This window comes from Manacus candei, unplaced genomic scaffold (assembly GCF_025592945.1).
Source record: "Manacus candei isolate 608988 ecotype Guabito, Panama unplaced genomic scaffold, ASM2559294v1 h1tg000076l, whole genome shotgun sequence".
NCBI lineage: Eukaryota > Metazoa > Chordata > Aves > Passeriformes > Pipridae > Manacus > Manacus candei.
This window is the reverse complement of record NW_026138124.1, coordinates 2641584-2656682: the sequence shown is the minus strand read 5'-3', so window position 1 is coordinate 2656682 and position 15099 is coordinate 2641584. Positions and strand designations below refer to the sequence as shown.

Sequence of the window (15099 nt, the reverse complement as noted above, 5' to 3'; positions counted from 1 at the left end):
CTGCAACAGAAGGGGGAACCCAGGGGGGGCCGGGCTCTGCTCCCAGGGAACAAGGGATGGGATGAGAGGGAACGGCCTCAAGTTGCACCAGGGGAGGTTTAGGTTGGATATCAGGGAAAATTTCTTCATGGAGAAGCTTGTGTAGCCCTGACAGAGCTGCCCAGGGTGGGGGTGGAGTCCCCATCCCTGGAAGTGTTCCAGGAATGAGCAGAGGTGGCACCCAGTGCTCTGGTTTAGTGGGCACGGGGCTGTTGGGTTGAAGGTTGGACTTGGTGATTTCGGAGGTCTTTTCCAACCTTAATGGCTCTGTGATTCCATGATCCTCTCTGGAGAGGGCAAAAATGACAGTGACACGCCTGCAGGGTGCCAGGGGCTGGTGACAGGACACTCCCAAGGTGTCACTGCTGTCCTGCTGCTGGGTCGGGGTTTGTACAAAGACGTTGCTTTGCCTGCACTTGCTTCCCAAAGAGAGGGAAGGGACACCAGAGCTGGGAGCTCCATTCACAAGGACGGGCGGATCAAAGGACATGCACTGGGACATCTGGAGAGAGAATGGGCCTCTCTTTTAAAAATTAGGTGCTGAGCTTTCCCCTGTGTCCAGCAGAAGGTGAGTTCCTTGCAGGCATTTCATGGCCAAACCATCAAATCACAGAATCATTAAGGTTGAAAAGACCTCCAGGATCCTCAAGTCCAACCTTTGACCAATAAAATGTTTGCTTCTGTCCAGAAGATCAGCTTCCAGTGCCCTGTGTGGCACAGGCTGACATTCACAAGCTGAAAACATTTTATCTCTTCCTTTTGTGTCTCCCCCTCTTCTTATTTGGGTTTTCCTGTTTTTTTTTTTCACTCCCATGAATGTTTCCTTGTGTTTCAACCCCTTAACATGAAACTGTAGAAAACAGTGGAGGACCAGCAACCATTTCTGTGTTAAAATGCAGTTAACAGGAATCAGAGAATCCCAGAATGGTTTGGGGTGGAAGAGAACTTAAAGCTCATCTCATCCCACCCCCTGCCATGGGCAGGGACACCTTCCACTAGCCCAGGTTGCTCCAAACCCCATCCAACCTGACCTTGGACACTCCCAGGGATGGGGCAGGGAAAGCACAGACAGGTTGTTGCAGATGTTTGGTTTGTCCTCTGTGCTCAGAGCTCTCTGGTTATTCAGTGTGAGAACTGATGTCACAACACTTCAGGGGGTTGTCCTTTCCAGTGTGTTGCTGAGCTGAGAATCTTGGTCAGCGAGATGGATTTGATGAGACTTGTCTTTATTTATAGAGGCCACTTTCTTCCTGTCTGCTCTTATTTGGAAAATGGAGATTATCATATTATGTGTTCTCACTGAGGACAATGGAGAGTAATTACAGCTGCTGGTGAGGCTTGGCTGATGTGCAGCTCAGGACTGGGAAGAGGGGCATCAGGAATGTCAAATCCTGCCTTTGTTGAAGTGCCAGGATGGCTGAGGGCAGCTGTGCTGAATGGACAGGACAAAGGGAAACCCTGGGCTGCAATCCCACCCCAAAGCCTGTCCATCCTGTGCTCCAGCAGGGCAGAGTCCTGTGCTCTGGGATCCACCTCGTGCCCTGTGGTTTGTTTGCACCCTGTTTAATTTTATTTACTCTTTAAAACACAGTGCCCCCGGGATGAGGATTTTGGCTTCACAGGACGTGTGTGCCACAGGGAACACACCTTGTCTGTGTTTTAATGAGCCTGTGACTTGCTGGTTGTCTCAGAGCTGTCTGGTGGTGGCTGTGATGCTCACTCAGCTCTCTGCTCTTCCCAGGGCCCAGGGAGCCACTTTAATTAAAGTCCTGGGTAGTCAGGTCGTGATTTTGCTCCTCTTGATCCATCTGACAAAGAGATCAACTGGTGACAAACTCTGCAAAGACCTGCAAAGGAACCCTCTTGGGTTTGGGTGCACAGGGAGAGGGTTTCAGGGATGTGGGAAGGCAACGAAGTTGGAAGGGCCTTGAGAGGAAGGGGCTGAGGGCACTTGGTGTGTTCAGCTGGAGCAGAGGAGACTGAGGGGAGACCTCAGTGCAGTTCCAAATTCCTGGGCAGGGGCAGAGGAGGGGCAGGGATTGAGCTCTGCTCTGGGGGGACCAGGGACAGCAGCCAGGGAATGGCTGGAGCTGTGTCAGGGCAGGCTCAGGTTGGATCTCAGGCAAAGGTTCTTCCCCCAGAGGCTGGTTGGGCACTGCCCAGGCTCCCCAGGGCAGTGGGCACAGCCCCAAGGCTGCCAGAGCTCAGGGAGGGTTTGGCTGATCCTCTGGGGCACAGGGGGTGACTCTTGGGGCTGGGCCTGTGCAGGGCTGAGGGTTGGACTGATGATCCTTGGGGGTCCCTCCCAGCTCAGCACATTCTGGGATTCTGTGGGTTGGGGGCAGTGGGGGCTCAGGGTGGCCGTGCTGGGGGCACATCACACTCAGCAGGCTCTGCAGGGCCCTTCCCTGCAGGACAATCTCATCCCAGGGCTGGGAATTGGGGCATCGTGCAGCTCCCCAGGGCTGGCAGAGCTGACACTGCTGGGCAGGTGTCTGATGGATATTTATTTTTTCCTGCAGTCACTGTTTCCCTTGGACTCTTCCTCCACTCACAGCATCCTCCTTGTTGCAGTGGCTGTGCTGGAGCAGGGGACACGTCCCCCTGTGGAGGCAGAGCCCTTGTCCTCCTCCATCACTGTCTCCCAGGTCAGCTCCCAGACAGGCTCCCCTTGGGCAAACACGGGGAGTTAATAGATCTTTCTTTTTAATGGGAAGCAAACAAGTCCTGTGCAGCTGCTTCCTCTGCCCTGCCAGACAAGGCAAAGTGCTGTCAGAATGAGTAACTCTCAAGGTCCTCTGCTCAGTGTTGAATGGATAAACCTCCTCACACCCCCCAGCTCCGTCTCTCTGGGCTCTGATGGAGCCTTCCAGCCCCCATGGAAATTTCCTCCTCCAGGAATGTGTGTCTGTACAGTCTGTGAAGCTTTTCTGTGGACTTGTCAGCAAAGCAGAGCAGCCAATTCCACACAGCCCCCCCCAAACCAAACCTGTGGGACTGGAGGGGTCCCTGAGAGCCCAGCTGGCTGCAGGGCAGATGTTTCATCCTTTCCTTCAGATCCAGTGAAGCTTTTCACAGAATTCCAGAATGGTTTAGGTTGGAAGGGACCTTAAAGATCATCTCATTCCAGCCCCTGCCCTGGGCAGGAACACCTTCCACTAGCCCAGGTTACTCCAACCTGGCCTTGGACACTTCCAGGGATGGGGCAGCCACAGCTTCTCTGGGCAACCTGTGCCAGGGCCCTACCACCTGTGGAATTCCTTCCCAATATCCCATCTATCCCTGCCCTCTGGCAGTGGGAAGCCATTCCCCCTTGTCCTGTCCCTCCATCCTTGTCTCTGGCAGCCTCCTTTGGGGACATCCAGGACACTCCGTGCCTCAGTTTCCCCTTTAAAAAAAAGCTGTGTCAGCACCACAGTGGAGCTTCACCTCCTCATTTCAGCCCATTCCATGGGTGCCTATAATTCAAGCTGTTTTCCAAGTGGGAAGTTTCATGAAAGCCTTCCCGTGCCCGGAGCCGGAGTTATGGATTGTGGCTGTAATTAGGCAGAAAGTCTGTGGATGCTGCTGGGGGAAGGGGCAGGCTGTGGCTCTGACCCGAAAATCTGTGAAACCCAAACACTCGTCTGGGAAATATCCTGTGGCTGGAGCTTTTCCCTGCACATCCTCTGCATCACTGCAAGGCTCAGCAGCAAGAGCCCTTCCCAGACTACATTATCTGTGCCTGGGTTACGTGGGCACAGCAATGACACAGCCCGGGACAGAGAGGCACTGCAGGGAGCTATTAAGGGAATAAAAATAAACAGGAGTGTTGTGTGTGCCTGGGCCCCGAGCTGCAGCAGACTAGCTCATTAACTTTAAATATATCACCTACCTGCACTCTGGAGGTCAAACTGGAGCGAAAAAAGGGAGTGTGAATACTGAGGAGTCTCCACACAGCTGGGTTTGGTGTGTGGTACCATGGCAGGGAGCTTGGAAAGAGGGACAACCTGAGCACCCTGAGAATGGCCAGGGAAAACATTTAATTAGGAAGCAATCAGGCCAGATTATGCAGGCTCCCACTTTATGCACAGGGCTCTGAAAGCCCAATCTAAGCCTGTTGTTCCCTTGGGTAGAGGCAATGCAATCCATGACAGTGCAATCCATGCAGGTTTCCCCCCCTCTCCTTTTCTTCCCTCTCCTGCTATGATCATCCCTGGAATGGCCAGGGAAAAGATTTATTTAGGAAGCAATCAGGTCTGATTATTTTAATACACAAGGCTCTGAAAGACCAGTCTAAGTGTGTTGTGCCCTTGGGTAAGGGCGATGCAATCCATGACGGTGCAATCCATGCAGGTTTCCTCCCCTCTCCTTTTCTTCCCCTCTCCTGCTGTGATCATCCCTGGAATGGCCAGGAAAAACACTTACTTAGGAAGCAATCAGGTCTGATTATTTTAATACACAAGGCTCTGAAAGCCCAGTCTAAGTTGTGCCCTTGGGTAGAGGCAATGCAATCCATGCACGGTGCAATCCATGCAGGTTTCCTCCCCTCTCCTTTTCTTTCCCTCTCCTGCTGTGACCATCCTGGGAATGGCCAGGGAAAACACTTATTTAGAAAGCAATTAGGCCAGATTATCCAGGCTCCCACTTTAAAGCACAGGGCTCTGAAAGCCCAGTCTGTGTTGTGCCCTTGGGTAGAGGCAATGCAATCCATGCACGGTGCAATCCATGCAGGTTTTCCCCCTCTCCTTTTCTTCCCTCTCCTGCTGTGATGATCCCTGGAATGGCCAGGAAAAACACTTATTTAGGAAGCAATCAGGCCTAATTTCAATACACAAGGCTCTGAAAGCCCAGTCTAAGTGTGTTGTGTCCTTGGGTGGAGATGCTGCAATCCATGCACGGTGCAATCCATGCACGTTTTCCTCCCTGTCTTTTCCCTTCCCTCTGCCTTTCTTCAGCCCAATGAATATTTAATTACATCCTCCAAGGGAGCCACTCCAACAGGAGATTTTTGGACAGGGATTGACTGAGGGCTGAGGGTTGGCTCTCCCATGGGGAGGGGGGTGAGGTGGGTTCACGCCAAGCATTTAATTATTCCTTCAAAGCACAAAGACAGGAGAGTTTGCAGGAGGCTGCTGCTCCCTGGGATGTGGGGATTTGCAGCCCTCTACTGGGTCCTACTCCCCTGCCTGGCAGACTCCTGTGAGGGTGGATTCTGTGGGCTCAGGACAAGGCAGGACAGGGTTCAGGCTTGGTGTCCAAGTGCAGCTGGGGGTAATTTGGGCTGTGGGGCTGGAGTCTCCTCCCTGGGGAGATTCCAGACCCCTCTGGACACAATCCTGTGCCCTGTGCTCTGGGCTGGCCCTGCCTGAGCAGGGAGGTGGCACCAGTGACCCACTGGGGTCCCTTCCAGCCTGACCCATCCTGGGATTCTGTGGGATATGGTGATGGCAGAGCTCTGCCTGTGTGTGTCCTTCCACACATCCCCCAGCAAAGACAACCTTCCCTTCTTCCCATCAAAGGGGGCTGAGGGAAGATGAAATCCTTTGTCTGGAGCTGAAAACTCCTCAGCTTAGAGAGAGGGTTGGGATTTTCTGCCCTCAGCTCTTACACACCAGTGGAGAACCAGCAAGAGCAGCTGATGGCACTTGAAACTTCTTTGTCCTGGGGATCTGGAATCACAACCCCAGTAGGAATGAACTGAAGGGAAGTAGTTTAGGAGAGTAAATCCCCTTTCAAAAGTGGTCTTTTGTCTCCCTCTGACTTGTGTGTCCAACCCACAGCTGGCTTCATAGAGGGCAGTGGTACCTTTAAAGCTTTCTGTGGATGTTGAATCATTTGTGATTTTCTTTTTTCTGCATCCTTTTTCACCCTCGAAAACTCCCTGACAGGAGGGGGGAGCTGGGGAGGGTCGGGCTCTGCTCCCAGGGAACAAGGGGCAGGATGAGCAGGAAGCGGCCTCAGGTTGTGCCAGAGGAAGTTTAGGTTGGGTATTAGGGAAAATTTCTTCCTGGAAAGGGTGGTGAGGCACTGGAAGGGGCTGCCCAGGGCAGTGGTGGAGTCCCCATCCCTGGAAGTGTTCAAAAACCATGGAAATGGGGCCCCTGGGGACATGGTTTAGTGGTGAACACACCAGTGCTGGGTGAACTGTTGGGCTCCGTGATCTTGGAGGGCTTTTCCAACCTTAAAGATTCTGTGATGCCGTGGGTTTACTTGGAAAACCTCATGGGTATTTTTCAAAGGAGCAGACACCCCTTCCTGGAGTGGGCAAGTACAAATTTCTCTGGGCTGCAGGGTCTGGAAGAGCTGGAAAGCCCTGGGTTTCCCATCGTCTTTGGTGCACTGAGAATCACAGAGTGCTTTGGGTTGGAAGGGACCTTAAAGATCATCCAATTCCAACCCCCTGCCATGCCCACACTTGGAATAAATGTGTTGGACATTCTGTGGGCCCAGCAATTCCCTGCTGTAACTCTGTGGAGCTCCATGGGAGCAGCCAAACTGGGCTCCCAGCACGGCAAACGTTCTGCAAGGTGGAATTGTCCCCAAGGCCTTTCTGCACCCCCTGAGCAAACAGTGCACAGGGTGACTTTGGCAGGTCCATGACCCCTTGCTGTGACCCCTTTTGGTCACTGAGAAGGTTCCCAGAGCCCCCAAAGATGTTGCTGGGTGCCTTCAGCATCCTTTTTCCGTGCTGGAGCAATCAGGCTCCCACTATTGCTGTGGCTCGTTGTTATTCCTTCTCATTATCACCTTTGCCTGGTTTTTGTGACAACTGAGACAGTGGAGCCAACCTTTGTGGTAACTGGGAGCACAAGATGAGCCCAATATCCCCGTGCTGAGGGGCTGGGAGTGCTGAGCAGATCTGAGTTGTCTGTGCTGATGTGGCCAGAGATGTTCTGAGTCATCCTTTAGTCATGCCGTGACTGTCACCCTGCCTGGGACTCTTTGACATCAATGCCAGCAGTCAGAGGAAGCATTGCCAGGGAGAAAGATGTGAGGGCAGAACTGTCAGGAAATAAATAAGTGGTTTAGGTGGGTTAAAAGCAGGGGTGAAGCTCAGCTCTGGTGCTTTGCTCAGTGCCCACACAAGCAGTGACCTGTCCCTCAGTGATGGGCAGTAACCCATGTGCCATCCTGCCTGGAACCCCTCTGCTCCTCACCCCCCTTGCCATCTGAGTCTCCCCTGTTCCACTGGAGCCACCCCCTGTGCCTCAGGGTTTCTCTGCCCTCCCAGGTTGTAAGGAAGTTATTCCCATGTTTGAGTGACTTGGAATCATGGAATCATTAAGGCTGGGAAAGACCTCTAAGATCAACAAGTGCAACCACTAACCCAGCACTGCCAGGCCCACCCTAAACCACGTCCCCTCATCAGGCAGGGACTTCAGGGTGACTTGGGTTTGTAAACCTCATCTGCATTTGTAGCTGGGAGCAGGGAGAGGAGAACAGAGACTGCCACTGGGCTGTCACTCCACCCTGGCTGGAGCTGTTCACCTGCTTGTGCCCCCTCTGTCCTCACCAGGGGTTTTCCTGTCCGTGTTTCCTTCAGTGTTCCTTGCTAAAGTCCTCAGTGAGGGTTTGGGGGCAGGAGGTGAGGGAGGATGAGAACACCACACTCATCACACATCCCCGGGGGGTGGCAGGGCCAGGGGTGGGTGTTCTTGTTCAGGGCTTGCAGGATGGCTCCTGGGGAGGAGCAAGGGAAGGTGAGAGAGCACAGACAACATACATGCTCCAGCCTGGTGTTTTCCTGGTGTTTTCCTCCCCTTCTCCCCACTCCTTAAACCCAGCTCAATGTTAGTTTGTGAATAGGTCACACATGGCTCTGAGCTCTGAATATCAATGGCTTGGGAGCCAGGGAATGGCTGGAGCTGTGCCAGGGCAGGCTCAGGTTGGATCTCAGGCAAAGGTTCTTCCCCCAGAGGCTGGTTGGGCACTGCCCAGGCTCCCCAGGGCAGTGGGCACAGCCCCAAGGCTGCCAGAGCTCAGGGAGGGTTTGGTTGATCCTCTGGGGCACAGGGGGTGACTCTTGGGGCTGGGCCTGTGCAGGGCTCAGGGTTGGACTGATGCTCCTTGTGGATCCCTTCCAGCTGAGCACATCCTGGGATCCTGTGAGCCCAGGAGAGCAGCACATCTGTGGGCACAGCAGAGGAACGTGGGGACGTGTGTGGGGGGTGATTTGCCTCCAGAGCAGAGTGGAGAACAGATGCTCAGTGTGAGCATCACACATCAGCTGGTACCACCCTGGGCGTGACGAGGAGGAGGAGGAGGAGGACGAGGAAGGTGCCTTTGGACTGTGCCCAACACAAATTTCGAGCTGGGTGCTCTCAGGATCTGATGGGCTGTGGGTATTGGGCACTACCTGGTGATGCCATGGCTGTGGAAAGCACCCCTGTGTGTTTTCTCATTGCAGACTTGGAACCTGTGTGTAGCTTTTTGTATTTCTCTCCTGGCAGTTAAACAATGCAAAAGGGATTTTCAGACAAAACTATGATTTCTCTTTCTTGATATTATGATGTTGCTGTCTCCTGAGATCCTGATGGCAGGAAGGTTTGTTTTCTGCAGCTTGAAATGAATGTTAAAGGGATATTTCTACCACCTAAAGTGTTTTGGGGTCTGGCTTCCTTGCCAGTTAAGAGTTTTAATTGAAAAAGAAGTCAATAATGGGATAATGCATTTTTTAATGGCATCTTTCTTCTGAGGTTGTGGCAAATGCCATAATTAAGCTGATAATTAAAGCCTGTGAAGTTAGTTATGATCCCTGGCAAAGGCCCAGGGGAGTCAGGAGCAGGGTCTGCCTGTTCTGAGTCAGACAGGGAGTCCAGCAGTCCTGGCCCCTGCTTTCTCATGAGTCATGTGTGGGATGAAGTCCTGCCTGTCCTCTGGGGGTGAAAGGACATCGTAGAAAACACAAACTGAACATCTCATAGTTTGAGGGTTGCACGTGCACAGCCCAGATCTGTGCAGGGCCAGGTACAGGAGCCTCTTTGAAATGCAAATTGTTTTCCCGCTAATCTCGAGAAATCTGCATCCCAGTGCATCCCAGTTTGAATCCCAAATCTGCATCCCAGTGCATCCCAGTTTGAATCCCAAATCTGCATCCCAGTGCATCCCAGTTTGAATCCCACGGATGGATTCGTCCCTGGCTTTCCCACGGAGACCTGGGTGTGATGTCAATCACCCAGCCCCCCCTGTCACCCTGCATTCCCCTCCCCAGGTGATCCCACGGGCTGTGACTGATCCAATCCCGCTCGACACCGTTCCCAAGGGGGAGCAGAGGGAACACACCTTTCCACAGCCCAGAAATGTTTTAAAGAACGGCTCTCCAAGGCATGGGGTGCCCACCCCTTTCCTTTACTGCTTAATAAGCTGCCCCAGAAATGCAGAAATGCTGCAAGGGCTCAGCCCTGCAAAGCCCTGAAGGTGTGAGCAGCTCCAGCAGCGAGATGGGATCTCTGGGCATGTTCCAGGATCAAAGGCACCACGAATCCCTGCTGGGCTTCTTCCAAGGGCTCAGCCCCAGGGTATTCCCTGCAGGCAATTCCAGGCAGAGCCCCCCTGACTGGAGATCACTATCCTGGCAAACAGTCCTTTGACTCTGCTTATTTTCTGGGAAGATAAGGAGGGATTTCAGTGGGTGCCTCTGCTCGGATCAAGCACCTGAGATGTGATAAAGAGGACAGACGTGGTGCACGAGGGGCTGCAGGGGCTGCAGGCAGGGGGGGGCATTTTAACAGCAGCCCTGGCCTTGATCTGCTTCAGTCTGATGCTTGAAGACACTTCTCCCACCTGATGATTTAATCTGTTTTAATCTGATGGTTTAAGACACTTCTCCCACCTGATGACTTTGCAACAGCAGCTGCCTGGAGAGGTGGGTGCAGTCAGGTCGGGTTCTAAATGTGAATAAAACACAACTGCAGCTCTTGCAGTTGCTGATTCTGTTTCCAGACTTGGAAAAGGGTAAATATATCCACTCACTCAATAACGTGTAGGCAGGTGTGCCCATGGACTGAGAGATTTCAGAAGCTTAAATACTTGCAGAAGGTCTAGACATTGTTGAGACAAACTGGTATTTTTAAGACCCTTCAGCAGGCAGGAATATCCCTTTTCTTGCCATTTTCGTTTTCGTGGCAGAAGTTCTTGGAGAGAAAAGTGACCTTGGATACAATTCCCTCTCCAAACAGCTCCGTGCCTGGTTTGGAGCACACGCAGGGGCTCAGGACTGCAGCAGCTCAGCTCATTAGTGGCAGGAGCAGTCTCCTCTCCCTGCTAAAGGCACTGCCTGCCGAGCACTCCGGGCTTCCCAGAGCTCTTGGAAAGCTGGAATGGAATGCCTTGTGGATTTGCAATAGTCTGGCTCTCTGCTCTGTGTGGACTCCCTCCCTCTGGAGGATGGGGCTGGCCCTGTAAAAGTTGTGCAGAGACACGTTTGGCAGCTGGGAGGGAAGAGCCCTGGACGTGCTGCTGCCTCCTGTCCTCCTGCCAGAGGGGCTTTGGGAGAAGGGACTGGCCTGCAGGCTCTCCAGAGCTGGGAATGACCTGTTCAACCCCAGGCTGGTCCTGTCTTCAGGTGTGGATGGGCCACATCAGGGGCCATTCTTTGGGATATCAAAGGATCTGGGTCTGGAGGCACCATGGAGTTGATGTGGGAGGTGCCATTCTTTGGGAATATCAAAGGATCTGGGTCTGGAGGCACCATGGAGTTGATGTGGGAGGTGCCACAGTGGGTCCTTGATGTGCAGCAGATCCAGAGCAGCAGGTTGGACATTGGCACTCAGGGATAATTCCTTGATAACAGTGAGGGTGGTGAGGCACTGGTGTGGCTACCCCATCCCTGGAAGTGTCCAAGGCCAGGTTGGACAGGGTTTGGAGCAGCCAGATCCAGTGGAAGGTGCTCTAGATGAACTAGATGGCCTCTAAAAGTCCCTTCCCAGCCAAACTATTCCCTGCCTCCATAATTCCATGACGTTTTTCTTTCATTCCAGGGGATGGCCAGGTGGATTTCGATGAGTTTATGACCATCCTGGGCCCCAAGCTGGTGTCGTCGGAGGGCAGGGATGGCTTTCTGGGGAACACAATAGACAGCATATTCTGGCAGGTAAGTCAGCATTTCATTAAATGCAACTTTAACCAACTCTCAGCAGCTTCCAGAATGGGTTTGTTGGGGAGAACACGATGTTCTCCAAGTGGGAATGCCTGTGGAAAGGGCTCTGGGGTCTGCTGTGTGTGTGTCCTGTGTGGGAGGATGGGAAAGCCCTTCCTGTGGATAGATGGAGTTGGACACAACAAATCACCCACATATTTGGGCAACATCTTTAGCAGCATTTTGGAAATCAGGTTTGGAAGAGAGAGGGATTTTTCCTGAGGAGGTTTTGGAGTTGGGAACCTTGAATCTTTACAACTGTGTCACTGTTCCACATCCCTGGGCTGTGGTGGGGGATGCTCCCTGTGGAGCAAAGTGTGCCCAGGAGATCAGGTCTCCCTGGTGCTTCTGGGGTGAATTCAGTGCCCAGGCTGAGGGCTGGGTTGGCACAGGGGATGTTTTACCTTGGGGGGTGGTTTGGTCTGGCAGTGGGAGCTGCCTTTTGTCAGCCATGGGCTGTGTAAGGGGCAGTGCTGGAGGGACTTGTGTCCAGCTGAGCCCTGTGTGGGAGGAAGGGAAAGCCCTTCCTGGGATAAATGGACACCACAAATCACCCAGATATTTGGGCAACATCTTTAGCAGCATTTTGGAATTCAGGTTTGGAAGAGAAAAGGATTTTTCCTGATGAATTTTTGGAGTTGGGAACCTTGAATCTGCAGGAGTGTCTCCAAAATGTGCCGTGTTCCACATCCCTGGGCTGTGGTGGGGGATGCTCCCTGTGGAGCAAAGTGTGCCCAGGAGATCAGGTCTCACTGGTGCTTTTGGGGTGAATTCAGTGCCCAGGCTGAGGGCTGGGTTGGCACAGGGGATGTTTTACCCTGGGAGGGGGTTTGATCTGCCAGAGGGAGCTGCCTTTTGTCAGCCTTGCAGTGGGATTTCCAACAGCATCAGAGCTTCCAGGAAAAGCAGTGCAGGCTGTTATGGCAGGGATTAAACCTCTCCAGACCCACAGTGCTGCACTTTTCTTGCCAATGGATTAAATGTGTGGCTTCCTGTGAGATTGCTGCTCATTTCACTGGCCATCAAGAGCCTCTGCCTGCTCAGACACTTCAGCTGTGACCAAGTTCACAGGAATCACAAGAGCCAAACCTGGAAATGAGCATTTCTGTCTTCTTTTACTGCCCTCCAGCACAGTCCAGACTGAACTGGGTGGAGCTTTCTAAAAGTATTTTTAAAGTCTTTTAAAAGCTTGTTGCTGGCACGTGACAGAAACAACCCTGGAAATCCTGCCCTGGATCCCAGGATTTGGTTGTCAAAGCAGGAGTTTGATGGGGGTGAAGCCTCTGGTGTGTAATGAATCTGGGGGGGAGGTGAGGGCTGGAGGACATCAGGAAGGGCAGGACTGGGAGAACCAGGAATGTTTTGTACCTTGGGAGCCTCATCCCAGCACGGGAGAGCACCAGGGAGGGGAGGAAGCACCATCCTGTCCCACTGAGCCTTCCAGGCTCCCCTTCCAGCCCCTCTCTGGAGCTCTTGGGAAAGCCAAGCTCGTGAGCTGAGCTCTTGGATGGGGAGGCAGAAGAGTCTGGAGCCCTCTCTGAATTCTCCTGGTGAAGCTGCTGCTGTTCAGTGCCCCTCCAGCCCCTGGGAATGCCTGAGGTGGCTTTGCCCAGAGGAAGAGGGGCAGGGGGGGAATGGGAGCTGTGCATTTGGAGCAGCAGGATCAGGGGGGAATGGGAGCTGTGGATTTGGAGCAGCAGGATCCTGGGCTCAGCTTTCCTTGCCCCCCCAACTGGGGTGGGGTGAGGGAAAACTGAGCAGAGACTCCAACAACCAGCCCCTCAGTGGGCAGGGACAGCCCTGGGGAGTTCCTACAGGAAACAAAGCCCTGACTGAATCCCACCAGCCTCGGGAAACAATGATTGTGATCTTCTCCTTCTAAGGGTAAAAATACACCTCTTTCCATAGCACTTCCCTGGATTTCAAAGCCTTGGAAGGGAAGGCTTCAGCTCAAATTGCTTTTCTCCTGGGATAGGAGTGAAGATTACAATCCTTTTGCTGCTTTTTCCCAAAGAAAAAGCAAGGAAAATTCACATAGGTGTCACCCAGGGAGCAGATTCCCTCTTCCCATTCCTGCCTGGCTTTACCCAAGGCATCTGCAGGGCCATAAGTCACCTCATTTCGAGCATTTATGGCTCTGCATTGTCTCCAGTGGGATTCCTGATGGGAAACAAAGCCCTTTCCAGCATCAGGGCTTGGCTGTGCTTCCCACATCCCCTTGACATGCAATCTTCCCATTCTCTGGGAAGGAATGGCAGGGAGAGGGGGCTTGGGTTGCTGCCAGAGCCCTTCCCCAAGGAGTGGGCAGTGCCCACGAGCTGTGCCCAGGGCGGGGTGGCACAGGGAGGGACCCTCCTGCCTGGGGGTCACCTGGGTGGGCAGTGCCAGCCTGAAACCCCACCCCAAAGCCACAGGCAGCAACAGGCACCTGGGAGAGGCTCTTCCATCAGTCCCAGGGGGACAGAGGATCCACCTTGGCATCCAGAAAGTGCCTTCCCCTCTTCCACCCCAACAGCTTCGCTCCAGCTCTCACGGGTTTGGCTCTCGGGGTGTTTTTGCTGAGGATCCCACTTTTAGAGTGGGGCACTTCTGTGCCAACTCTGCTCCAAACATGCCTTAAAATCCCTTGAAATAGTGCAATTACAGAGTTAAATAACAAACAGCAGCAGAAGGAGGGAGGAATTCAAAGGAACAGGCCTGGAGCTGCATTTGCAGGTGAAGGCGGGAGGGAGTTGGTGGGACATGGGAAGGTGGTTCCAGAGGGAAGGAGCTGCAGAGGGGATGGATCTGACACCAGCAGGAGGGCTACAGGAGGTGGGAAAGGGGTAGAAGCAGTGGAAGAATAGGAAGGAGAGAGAGGAATCATGTGTGGAAAGGGCAGGATTGAAACAATAGGGAAAGGCTGCATCCCAACTACCATGTGTTGCCCCAAGAGCAAAGGACAGCCTGGGAGAGGGGGGATTCAGCCAAGACCTGAGCTTGGGCAGGTAGTAGAGACATGAAGGGTCTCTGTACATCCCTCAGATGTATTTTCCCTCCTTGCTTTCCCCTGTGGGATTTCCAGGATTGTTTAGCCTCTCTGGAGTCACAGGAAGGTCTGAGCTGGGAGGGACCCACGGGGACCATCGAGTCCACCCAGGGGATTGAACCCTGAGCTTGGCTTTGGTAGCACCAGGTTTTACCCAGCTGAGCTCATCTCAGGCTCATCCCTTAAACTGAATCCTATCAGGGTGTGTTTAGGGCATCCTGCCCTTGCTTTCCCAGGAAGGAATGATCTGTTCTGCTCCACCTGGAATGGCTCTCCCTGCTCCCTGCACAGGGTCAGGAGGTGTTTGAGGGGAGGCAAAATTCAGCCCTGGAAATACACCAATGAGACATCAGGAGAGGTGGGGAAACATGGGCTGTTTTCCATCCCAAAAGTCCATCATTTCCCCTGGGGGATGCAGCTCCCACTGAGCCCCTTCTGGAGAACATCCCCAGGTTCTCCTGCTCTGTTTTCCAGAGGGTTTTCTCAGCCTGTGTGCAAGTGGAAGTGGTATTTACCCAGGCACAGACATCTTTCACTGTCTTAAATGTTTAAGACACTCTTAAACCATCTTAAATGTTTCTTGCACACACCTGGTCACCCTTAGCCAGCCCTGGGCAGGCAGGGTGGGAGTCAGGAGGAGCTGGAAGGCTGGAAGCAGCCAGGGAAGGCCTGGTTTGGGGCAGCCCCCCCATGAAAAACCTGCAGCATTGATTCCAACACCCCCTTTGGCTGCTTCCACCTTCATTCAGAATGAAATGGGGAGGAAAAAAAAAAAGCATAATGAGAAAAAAGCCTAATGGTTCCAGTTCTGCCCCAAGGGCTTTGTTTTGTCCAGGTGAGTTGGAGGCATTTCCACTGCAGGGCCATTCAGGGCTGGGAAGGGATTTAGACCCAGAGCATCACAGGAAAGCCA

At 53.2% G+C, this 15099-nt stretch overlaps 1 protein-coding gene across 5 annotated transcripts in view; it reads left to right on the top strand.

Moving 5' to 3' along the window:
* The window catches only part of CALN1 (calneuron 1), a 173125-nt gene that overhangs the window by 94764 nt on the left and 63262 nt on the right, over nucleotides 1–15099 (top strand). For all 5 annotated transcript variants that reach the window (XM_051809613.1, XM_051809612.1, XM_051809616.1 and 2 more), the window contains one exon: nucleotides 11001–11113. In XM_051809613.1, coding sequence (XP_051665573.1) covers nucleotides 11001–11113 — 113 coding nt within the window. The remainder of the gene's footprint in view (nucleotides 1–11000; nucleotides 11114–15099) is intronic.